The 11,974-nt window shown below is 40.7% G+C and overlaps 1 protein-coding gene across 1 annotated transcript in view; it reads left to right on the top strand.

The window, feature by feature from the left end:
• The first annotated feature begins 3,680 nt into the window (after positions 1 to 3,680).
• Positions 3,681 to 11,974, top strand: part of LOC116398089 (F-BAR and double SH3 domains protein 2-like) — a 17,807-nt gene continuing 9,513 nt past the window's right edge. Inside the window, exons 1-7 of the mRNA XM_031874122.1 lie at positions 3,681 to 3,851; positions 4,558 to 4,702; positions 5,090 to 5,223; positions 7,124 to 7,178; positions 7,273 to 7,401; positions 7,478 to 7,600; positions 8,457 to 8,552. Of these exons, the coding sequence (XP_031729982.1) occupies positions 4,562 to 4,702; positions 5,090 to 5,223; positions 7,124 to 7,178; positions 7,273 to 7,401; positions 7,478 to 7,600; positions 8,457 to 8,552 (678 nt within the window). The 5' untranslated portion in view covers positions 3,681 to 3,851; positions 4,558 to 4,561. The remainder of the gene's footprint in view (positions 3,852 to 4,557; positions 4,703 to 5,089; positions 5,224 to 7,123; positions 7,179 to 7,272; positions 7,402 to 7,477; positions 7,601 to 8,456; positions 8,553 to 11,974) is intronic.

The raw sequence follows: 11,974 nt of genomic DNA, 5'->3' as shown, positions 1-11,974 counted from the left end.
AGGGCGGGGCTACACAGTGATTGACAGGTCTCTACCAGAGACGTATAGGGCGTCTCTACGTCACTCCTCCGCATTCCAACTTTAATAACCTTGGATTGGATTTTTTTTTTGTCCAATTGTCCTAATCTCTGTTGATTCAATTTATTTATTAATAATCCTACATTTTCCATTTCGGACGAGTATGCAAGTAATGAAACAAAAAAGAAAAGAAAAAGCTTAATATCAAGTCCTGTGTAGTGTGCATGAATACAACATGGAGTTAAACATACGGCTTAAATTCACTTACAGAGCCAGTAGAACTCTGCGTACGTAGATTAAAAACACTCCATTCAAGAGAAGCTAACAGGGAAAATCTCTGATGCCTGTTTGTACATTATTTGTATTGCTTGGCTGGATTATCATGTCACCTTCCATAAAAGATTTACGTTGTCTCCGAACAAGGAGAGAGAACTAGAAGTACTAGAAGAGAACCTCAGAGAGTACTACTACGACAAAACACATATTTTATCCGTGGTCCAGCAGAATAATGCATCTCTAACTGTTAACATGTTAAATACATGTTTCCTGTTCCTAATAAACACACAGCACAGACGTCGACAACTACATTGATGTTTCTTCTATCAGACACATGCTTACATGTATTTAACATGTTTTTAATGTGTCATGAACGCTGTGAGAACGATGAGTGAATCTGATGCGTGTCAGTGATCCAGTGGAGGGTCACGGTCAGCCTGCAGGAAGAGCCTGAGTAACCCGCTGCATGTGTGTTTTATTGGATATGCATGCCCCGAGTTAGACCGTTGTTTTGAAAGTCAGATTTCGTCAGAACCGAGCAATGCAACACAGTTCTGTCTTCATGTGTTCAATCCGCCCTGAACAGGAGTTATTATGAAAGCTGTTTCACTGTAGATTTATTAAACTGGTAAACGCAGCTCTGAGACCGACCAACAGAAAACTATTCAGCCGCTATTTTGATAATTGTTTGATCATTTGAGTCCGTTTTTTAAGCTTTTAAGCTGGTTCCAGCTTCTCATGTGTAAATATATTCAGTTTTTCTGATGGTAACTGAATACTTTATGCAGGGATGTCGGGGTTAACGGGTTATGTTGTAACCACGGTTGTATAAATCATGATTTCATAGCTGTTAGAAATGAAGAAGCTACAATATCTGTGGTGTCCTGGTTCCTGCATTGTTGCTCTGTTAAAACGAGTCTTGCTTCAAAGGAACCAACATCACAAAATAAGTGCCTTAAATCAGCCGTGTGGGAACATTGTGGACGTATGAAATAAAACCAGGGACTCATTTCACGCAGTTTAACCATCGCAGTGTGGAATTAAGTTTTACTGACGATCGTTATCGGCTTATATTCAGCAAAGTGATCTGGAGATCACTGATCCCTGATAACGTTATTGTGAACAACACATCCACGAGTTAAAAAGATGATGTGTTCAAATGCTTGTTGTTGTTTGAAGATGTTTTCACATCAATATAAAATAGATATTAGAGATGGATTATGACCTGTTTACACTAGCTCATAACACATCATTAAAACTGCTAATACAAAGACAAGTCTTTTATTCCTTACTCATTTGAATTGTGTGTTTTTATGCAAATACCATCTATAGATGACTTAAACAAAGTAAAAGGAAATAGTTGATGATGATAAATATTTCAGTTCATTGGCTGTCAGCCTATTATAAATATTCTGGATAACAATCATAAAAAAAACAATAACACTCCTATTTCCTCAAAATGTCCGACTGTCGCATCCCAAATTCAGTCAACTTTGACTTTGGGAAACTTTTTTGTCATTTTATGGACCAAAGAATGAATTGATTAATTGAGAAACGCAACGATCAATGATGAAAATAATCGTTTATTGGAGACCTCGATGAAAGTGTGTCGTGGATATCTACTCAATGCTGTGATGATGTTCATGAGAGGAGATGATTTCTACTGATGGAGATGAACAGTTGCTGCTACCAGCTTCTTAGCTGTGTTTGTTTTCTACCTTCCTCTGTTTTATATTATTGTAAATTTAATATGTTTCGATTTTACGCTGTTAATTGGACAAAACTAGAAACCTGAAGAAGACATTTTTCCAATTTTCCTACATTTATAGACAAAACAATTCGATTGGTTCATTGGTAGAATGAATGAGATGTCTTCACTGTGTGCCTCGGTCTGAAAGGTGTTCAGTGAGTCCGGGTCGTGCTGCCTGTTAGTTATGTGATCAATTAGACTCCCGCTGCCAATGCTTGAATCAAAGTGGGTCAGAGTGTCTCTGGAACACTTCGCCCTCTTTTGGTTTCACCCTCCTCTTCTTCTTATCCAGATCTCTTCTCTGTACACGCCCCCTTTTTCTTTCCTGGGTTCTCTTACACCTGCAAGCTGCTTTAGCCATTAGCCGCTTGCTATTCAGATCACACCGTGGTGATAAAATGTCCTCCTCTGTGTGGCTCTTCCTCCGCCTCGTCCTTCAGCCTCTATCTAAAGTCCCACAATGGTCGGGTTTGTAGCAGCGTTTGAAGCTTTTGGCACCGAGACCACCAACCAGGACCCGGCGAGTTCAGGTCCTGGTCTTTCCCCCCTCAGGACTGCATGACAGGGCCGGTCTCTTTTCACTGTGCACAGAGGAAGGATGGACGGGGCTCATTTCCTTGATGGAAAGGCAAAAAAACCCCCACAAAAATAACAAATGTCAGCTTGTATCTCGAAACAGAAGTAAAATGAATACGTTCCCCTCATATGTTTAATTTGTGCTGACACTTATCACTCTGACCTGTGTTCAGTTTAGTTTGTTACCCAGAGATCAGAGTGAGAATCACCTGAGGATGTCATCATGATACGATATATTTGCTGTTTTTGCAATTTTGCGCCCTGAGAACGAGTCCAGAAACGCTGCATTAACCTGGTTATTGTAAAACCTGTTCACATGTCAGTTAGTGCATTTGAATTACTGGAATGTTTATTTATTCATATTTGTAATGACTTCATGTGGTACTTAAACATTTTAAAGACGTAGGTCATCGATGTAGTAGCACTGCACGTGTGAAGCTGAGATAAATCGACTAAAAAGCTCCAGAAATTCCCATAATGCAACACAACAGCTGGGTGAATATCTGCATCTTTAAACTACACGCTGGTAGTAATTAACCGAGTAATTATGTTGATGTCGTTTGTTCAAACCAATTTTTGAATGTGGCGGTTTCGTCTTAAACATTACAACACAACACAGTTATTTTATACCAAGAACAAAACAAAGAAAAGTCAACTTAACCCAATTATCTGTAGCTTTTATGAGTCTTTCTAAATAGCAGCATGATCATAATTATGAAGTAATAAGTCAATCCCATTTAGATCATCTGAACAGAAGTATTAAAGCTCTCTCTGGTTACATTTCTCTGACATTCCAAACATATCCTCACACTTTTATCCGTCTATTTCTGTTCTTAAAAGCTCAGCCTCACCGTTGGCCGAGGTGGAGGAAGCTGATATATCTCAGGAGGGTCAATGTGGTCTGAATGAATTACATTTTTCTTTCCCCAAAATATGAGCCTACGTCAGCATAAAAACCAGCAAATGAGCCAACCTCAGGACTGTGGCTAACAGGTGAACGAGTCCACGCAGTGTTGAACACATTGAGGGAGAGTGGATAGTTTAAATCTGGTGTGGTGTATCTAAGAGCGTCCGATGTGAAGAAGAGACGCAGGAAATATGAGCTGGTGTTAAAGGTGAAAGGTCATCCCCTGCTTTTGTCTCTTCTCTTCCAGGCGCTCCAGAAGTTGGCCAATCAGTATCTAAAGAGGGAATGGCCGGACAGTCTGACAGAAGAACAAGCAGAACACGGGTAACACAACCGTCTCACGTTATGTTTTTTAATTGACCCTTTCACTAAGTCCCGCCCCTCAAAAGCAAACTCTCCAATCATAGCGTAGCATCGTCCAGCTCCGACAGCTATCCGTCTCTGCTCCACAGATAAACGTTTCTAAAATGTTGCGTTTCTACATGAAAGCCTCTGGAGCTAAACATTAGCAGAGTACATTAGCACATCATTAACTAGCGTTAAGATAGCGTTATCTTTTGAACATGGTTTCACTGATGAATCACTTTGACATCCTGGATACATCTTTAAAACACATATTTTAGACCCGTCTGCTTCTCTCTGAAATCGCTTTTTAGTTTTAGTTCTGGTAAATTAATTCTCTATTTACTATTAAAAGAAACTAATAATACAATCAATGAGAAAGTAATTGACAAATTAATCAACAAGGAAAACCATCGTTAGCTGCAGCTTCACACGTATGTTGTTTTTACTTTGACGTCCTGTTTTGTTCCTGTGCAGTTTGTCATGCGTCGTGATACACATTTCATCTGTTGATGCTCGTTTTGGAGGAAATTAGAAGCGTTCGAGGCCTGAACGGAGAAAATACACCATTAATCGTGCAGCCAAAGTCCAAAATTACCATTTGGCTTCACGAATTTCCATCAAATAATGATTCTAGAGGGTGTGAAGTGAACCCTTGTGTGTTTCTGTTCGTGCGTTTGGTTTTCAGGAGCATGTATTGGGTGTGGAGGGCCTATTTGGAGGGCACGGTTCAGGTCACCCAGTCCAGAATCAGCGCCTGTGACAACTACAAAGTCCAGGTGGCCGATCCGGCCAAGACAGGCCGGCTGCAGAAGGAGCAGCAGCTGAGGAAGGTGAGACGGGTTCAAACTTACAAACGTGCTCTTTGTCCTCCTCGGACTGTGTCTCAGCGTCGGACTTTACGTAAACAACCAGAGTAACACTGATAAACGGGGAAATAAACAATCTGCCGTATGAGGACAGAAGCTGCAGCACTTCTTATCGTTAATGGCTGCTATCAGCGATCATCGATCCCGCTGGAGTGCTGGACTTGGCCTGAAATATATCTCTTCTTCACACTCTATTTTAAATACATGCCCTCATAGCTCCTTTATCACACACGCCATCATGACGTTCACTCACCACACGGGAATCTTTGCATATTTTTGCAGGAATAATAATTTCCCTACATGTAAAGCTCTCTCTCGTGTCCCTTTCTCTGCGTGTCTTCCGTCTCTCAGTGTATCGAACAGCTGACGGTGGTTCAGGCGGAGCTGCAGGAGTCGGTGAAGGAGCTGACGAAGAGCAGGAAGAAGTACCAGGAGGCCGAGACGATGGCTCAGGCCGTCAGAGAGAAGGCCGAGCTGGACGCCAAGTATGAACCGAATTACTCTGCTGCCATCGGCGATGTTATTTTAATCCAAAAGACCAAACGTTTTCATGGTTGTAGCTTCTTGTACGTGAGAATTTGTGGCTTTTTCTTGACATTATAGTCGGATGAGTATCTTTTGGGGTTTCGGAAAAAACGAGCGATGTGGAAAAATCACCGTTGAGCTATTTTGATGGATATTTTTATAGACTAAATCAGTAAAAGATGCCCTCCAGACCAAAAATAATCTGCTTTAAATGCATTTTTTGTGTCTGATATTGTTTTTCAATAAGTTCAATTACCTAGTTATTTAAATAAACAAACATTTTATTTGTATAGCACTTAAAAATGTTCTCAAAGGCACTTTAAATGATAAAAACGAGACAATAAAAGAAGTGTTTGTGCACCGGTGGATTCGCACTGGTGAGAGTTGTGTACTGGAGCAGGATTAGTTCAAAACGTATTTGTAATGTCACAAATAATGCTCACAAGTCGTACACGTCTTACACTGAGATTTGCAGACTATTTGTTTCATCCTCCATCAAACAAATCTAATGGCAACAAGCACCATTATATAAGACAGTTTTTATTGGGGACTAATATATTGTGACCTGATTATTTATCATCTGGTTTTATCACACCTGGTTTTATTATTTGATGTTTCTATTACCTTCCATTATTTAAAGAAGTGCTGTCACACACTCGACATGTGATGCAGCAGCTTACAGCTCAAGACACGTTATTACTGTGGGACAATAAAGTAAATCTTATCTTATCAATCTGTCTTCAGTGTCAAACTCTGCACATCGCCATATTAGTTGACCGTGAAAGTCCTTCATTAGTTTCATCCCAACAAACAACAAATATTCCGTCTCTTCTCGACACTTTGTCCTGCAGCTGACTCGCTTTGACTCACATTGCAGACATTTTTTCTGCCCTTCAGGGGAGTTTATTATAGAGCAGCTCGGTGAAGTGAAGCTCAGCAGCTGGGCTGGCGCTCGTTCTAATACTACAAATACTACTTTCTTCTGGCCCGATGTGTACACAGACACATTCTTCTCAGCGTCTGCAGAGTGACTGGAGGTCATTGAGGTGGAAATAAGTCAAGTTGGCTAATTTCATCTCTGTGGTGATGGACTCACATTTATTTACATGTTGAAACTTTAATTTTCTCGCTAAATAACCGCACAGTCTTCACTTCCTTTGTGTTTGTTGCAGCTGTAGTTCGTCTCATTTCAATCAGAGTGTTTAACAAACCAGGTTACTCAGATAAACGATGTTACACAGGTTATCATGTCAACATGTTTACGTGCACTGTAGTAACCTGGTTACTGTAAATCTGCGTAAACATGCAGCAGGATGCACGGTTTTACACTCTGCAGCTCACGTTACTGCAGTTTCACAAGCATGTAGAGAACTACGGTGGCCTACAGGTGACATAAAAACGCAAAAGGCCCCTTATAGCCAGTTTTTGGTTTGTCCCTTCTGGGCTACTGTAGAAACATGGTAAACTCCTTTAAGACATGCTCCCCGCGTAGATATGAAAAGCTCATTCTAAGCTAACGGAAACTAGATTATTATTAGTTTCAGGTGATTATAAACTAATGAAAACATAGTATAATAACTATTATGTTACATTTATGCCAATAAAGCCCCAGAAATGCTACATACAGGCCCTTATAGAAAGCTGGCTACTTAAGAGTCGCATAACTTAACTGATCATTTTTTATAAATATGATAATATCAGCTAATTATCTCAAGCTCAAAGTGAGTTGTGGCAAATCCCAATTTAGACAACAATACTTTGCTGACCTGAATACATTAGAAAAACATGAAAACGAGCCATATGCTGCTCAAATACAAAACAATAACTATAAATAACATTAAAACTCTTTATCCTGTTCAGGTCCAAGCTAAGTCTCTTCCAGTCCAGATCCAGTCTCCAGAGGGCGAGTGTAAAGGTAAGAGATCTTTACATCACAAAATAAATAGTAAAAACTGCTCCACATTTTGTGATATTTCGGTGTCAACAGTCGTGAACTTTTTACCTTCCAGCTGAAGGCCAAGAGGAGCGAGTGTAACTCCAAAGCCACGCACGCCAGAAACGACTACCTTCTGATGCTAGCAGCCGCTAACGCCCACCAGCAGCGCTACTACGACACGGACCTCATGGACTGCATCAAGGTGAGGACGCACACTCTGGATGGATGGTGGGAGGTTAACATGTGCTGTAATCTGAAAAGTGTGTCTTCGTCTGCAGGTCTTAGATGGAAGAATCTATGAGCAGGTGAAAGATTACCTGGCGTCACTGTGTCAGACTGAGCTGGAGAGTTACCAGGCCGTCCACGACACCTTCAACCAGCTCTTAAACAGCTCCAATGGGGTGAGTCCTCAAAACCTACTGGACAACCAGAACCTCACCTTTGTATCCAGTCACTTTAATATTTGGGATCTGCATCTACAGAGTCTGAGCGGATACGTTCAGCTCTCCTGACACAACCTGAAAATGAGATAAGATGGATAATAAATGTAAACAAAGCAGCAGAAGAGCTGATTAAATACGGATCTTTGGCTTACTTTATTTTTCTTGATCTAAATCCTGAAGGTCTTGATTGAAAAACATGAAGTTGATCATCTTAAACTGTGGATACATGAAACTTTCATCGATGGCGATCGATAAGATAACTGATCATCTCTGACACCGGCCTTCAGGATGAGTTCAGGACTTCAGGATCACTCGTGTCTTTGGAAGAGTTGAAGTCTACCGGCTGCTAATTAACCAGAAGGTGTGCGTTACCTCGGCGTTCCTCGGTTACGTGCACTCGAGCCGTCGTTGGCCTCTTTCAGTCTGGTTTGTTCAGGTTTCCTCTCTGCAGCCGGAGTCACAAGATGAAGTGCTCATGAATATGTTTGATTCTTTTATCACGCTGTGTTTCTGTGGTCTAAATATGGTGGCAAAGATCTATTTCACTGTGCAGCATGTACAAATCTGGGAAAACTAAACGCACGAATCTCAGGAGTGAACTAAGATTTTACAGATAAAGTTACATTTAACTCTGGGACATCGCATACAGCTCATTCTCTTTGATTAGCCCTTACCACCATGAAACTAGAGGCCTTTATCTTAACTTACTTACTTAAAGAATCAACTAAGAGGTTTTTATCTTTAAATTATGTGTGCACAAAGAGCTTCATATCTGGCAGAACTTAAACATGTATTTCATCTTTTCCGCTCATAGGTTCTGCAGGAGTTTCACCAGCAGCTGTTTGTACAGAAGAACCTCATGTTTCAGCAAGCCTCGGACTTCTCCTTCCAGCCCGTCGACTCCGATACGGTAAATCCTGATGTTTTATTACTGCAGTGGTGCTGGACGTGCTTCTTTGCCTTGGTCTGCACACCTCATTTTCACATGGAAGTAGATTCATTTGACGTAGAAACCCTTTTGGTTGATCAGTGTGCAAAAAAGGGAAAAAAACTTTGACTAGTTGACTACATTTTGGGATTAGTTAATGACTAAAATACAGTAGTCGTGATCTTAAGTCAGTTCAACGGGCTCCACCTCCACCTTTACCTCTGAGGCTTCATCCACACTAATGCGTTTTAAAATTACAACGTAGTAGTGTGGATGAAGCCTGAGCCTCTCGTCAATTATAATGTCGAGCAGGGGTTCCCAAACCTTTTGGCCTGTTCCCTTAAAAAGAAGCATCGTTTTGTGCTGTCGTTTTGTGTAGAAGAAATGTTTTCTTCCCCCTTCGTTCACATTGATCACCTCGCGGCCGGTTTATCTTGCAGCCCATGAATTTGAACACATTGAACATTTATGGGGATAAATTGTACTGACTTTAATGATCACCTGACTTTTATTCAAGTGACATCAGTACAGTTCTGACTTACCCAGTGAAATATCTTGTCATGTACTGAGTGAATCGGCACATTTGGTAAAGACGTTCGTCATCCCCAGAGGACTCTGTTCATCACTTGACTTTTGTGGTTTTGAGTGAAATATCTCAACGACTATTGATTGCATTGCCACGTATTTTGGTGCAGGACTTCATGTCCCCTCAGGATATATTCTAATAACTTTGGTGATCCTCAGATTTTTTTTTTCCCAGCGCCATCATCAGGTTGAAATTTTCATTTGTCCAATACTTTAGTTTATGACGAGAAAACCTGCAAAACGAACGACATTCCCTTCAGCCTCAACTGTACTTTGTGTTTAATACAATTATCAAATGTTAGCATGTTTACACGCTTAACTAATGTGGTGAACATGGTAAACGTTATACCTGCTCAACATTAGAATGTTTGTATTGTCATTGTGTAGCTGTTAGCATGCTGGTATTAGCATTTAGCTCAAGGCACTGCGGTGTCCAGCCTCACCGAGTCGCTCCTAAGTCTCGGTTATTCTCCCAAAACCGTGGACACGTACTAGTTGTGTTTATAGTAGATCACTAGGTAACGGCCTCGTGCACAACCGGACATGAACTTCGACCGGTTGCACACATTCAGTATTTGCTCGTGTAGGTCGAGACTTTATTGCAGTCATATTCAATTATTGCTGGTGGCCGATACAGTGGAGCCACGTGCAGAGAAACATGAGCACAAAGAGAGCTGCAGGAAATAATACATCGTCATCGGACAAAGTGCTGCAATGACCAATCGAACACATGCAGTTGCACATTAACATGAACAAAGTAATTATATTCTGCTTCCCGTATCAGCACTGTGATAAAAATCCTTCCTCATGGTTTCTATACTGTAAACCGCTATCGAGCGTTTCGGCATCCTTCAAATGAATGGATCTGTAACTTCAACTGGACTTCCTGGATTGTGTTTTTATTGTTTCCCAGCAGCTCGTTGGTGCTGCGCTGCTTTGTGTCTGAATCTCCCGCTGTGATCTTGTTGCCTCAACACGTGGGGCTATAAAAGTGTTGCGTGTAAAAATTAGTTTCGCACAACATGAGATCCCACTTGAGTCATGGTGCAGTCTGCTCTGATTTACAGCTCTGCACACTTCTTCATGAAGAATTTTTTGCATAAATGTCAAAAATCTTCACTTTTAAGAGAACCTCGGTGTGCAAATCTGCTCGAGGTGTTTTGTCGGCTGCGGCGCGTGAATGTAATGCATCGCGGTCGGTGTCACACGCGCGTCTTTCCGAGGCCGTCCTCCTCCGCTCTCGTCCTCCTGCCGGACAACACTGGACAATTTGTTCAAACTGCAAATACTGGCGTTGTTTTCGTTGGAAGTCAAACAAGCAGCAGCCTGTTCCTAAAGAAAACATTAGTGGTGGAGAGAGAGAGCCTCCCTCCCTCCCTCACCACTTGCACCAGACAGAGGGATCCGGTGAAGGAATAGAGCTGAGCTGGGAGGGAGGGACCCTGTGAACGGCCCATCTGTGAAAAGGAGGCATTGTGAGTGGGCCTCCATGCACACATTGCTGTCATGTGGAAACCTCCTAACTCACAATTTAGGGACTTGTTTCAATCTTAAAATCTCTTCAAGAATAAAAAGTAAAAATTGAAAAATTAAATGCTATATTTTTCCACGTCACCTGTCGATAACAGCACCGCAATGCAACTTTATTCTATTATATTGTTATTTTAAATCGGTTTTTTTTGTTGCTTTTTCACACTTTTTTTTTACTGCTACTGTTATTATAGCTTTTAATTCTATTTTATTAAATTTTTATAATTTTGCTGTCTCGCGTGCATTGGTCTCAAGTTAAATTATTATTAAATAATAATTATAAAAATTATAATTTTTTGCGTTATCTGTTGTTTTCTCGGTCCACACTTGTTCTGTCTTATTTTTGGCTCGTCAGAATTGTAAGAAAAGTTCTTTACAAATAAAGTTTGATTGATTGAAACATTTGGATCATATGTTATGGAGCCGTTTCAGGCTTTAATTAAAATCCCCATTAAGCAATGAGACAATATGAAAATTTCATGTCACAATTATCCCGCCTAAAATGATTGCGATTCACGCAATTGTCCAATCTTCAAAATATGCTCAAGGTAGCCCCGCCCTAAAGCATCCCCTGCTTTATGGACTGTTTGACTCTAAATGGACCATAATGTACTAAATGAACATCATGCTGTATTGAAGAAGACTTGAAACTAGAGATTGAGACCATAAACTCATGTTTACAATGTTTACTGAGGTAATAAATCAAGAGAGAAGTAGAGTCATTTTCTCATAGACTTCTATACAACCAGAGGAGTCGCCCCCTGGTGGACACTAGAGAGAATGCAGCTTTAAGGCATGAAGCACTTAACCCTGAAATAGAAATCCATCTTCAGGTTATCCCTTTTCAAAATCTGTTGAGGATGAAGTGACATTAGAATAGCAGTTGGACATACATATATGTAAAGATTTTATATATTTCAGCTTCAGTAAAGTGCGATTGCTGAACATTTACAGCTATCGGAAACATCCCCAGTAAACATCAGAGTTTGTGAGGTTTTTATTTGACCTACCGACACGCCTTCATGGACCGAGTGAAGCTGCTGGCTCTTCAATGTCTCTGTGTTAATATATATATATATATATATATTTATCCCTCTTTCATATTTGACAGCCAGCTGGGTTTGAACTTTGGATTTTATAAATAAAAGTCAGATGAATGTTTCCTTGATGATGATGATGTACAACCTAAATGCAGCCTGCAGCGTTAACCTGAATGAACACTGGTAAATGCTCTATTCCCGCTGTGTGTGTGTGTGTGTGTGTGTGTGTGTGTGTGTGTGTGTGTGTGT

Source organism: Anarrhichthys ocellatus, unplaced genomic scaffold (assembly GCF_004355925.1).
Source record: "Anarrhichthys ocellatus isolate YVR2014 unplaced genomic scaffold, GSC_Weel_1.0 scaffold78, whole genome shotgun sequence".
In the NCBI taxonomy this organism is placed as follows: Eukaryota; Metazoa; Chordata; class Actinopteri; order Perciformes; family Anarhichadidae; genus Anarrhichthys; species Anarrhichthys ocellatus.
Note: the sequence above shows the minus strand (reverse complement) of the source record. Positions and strands in the feature narration are given on the sequence as shown.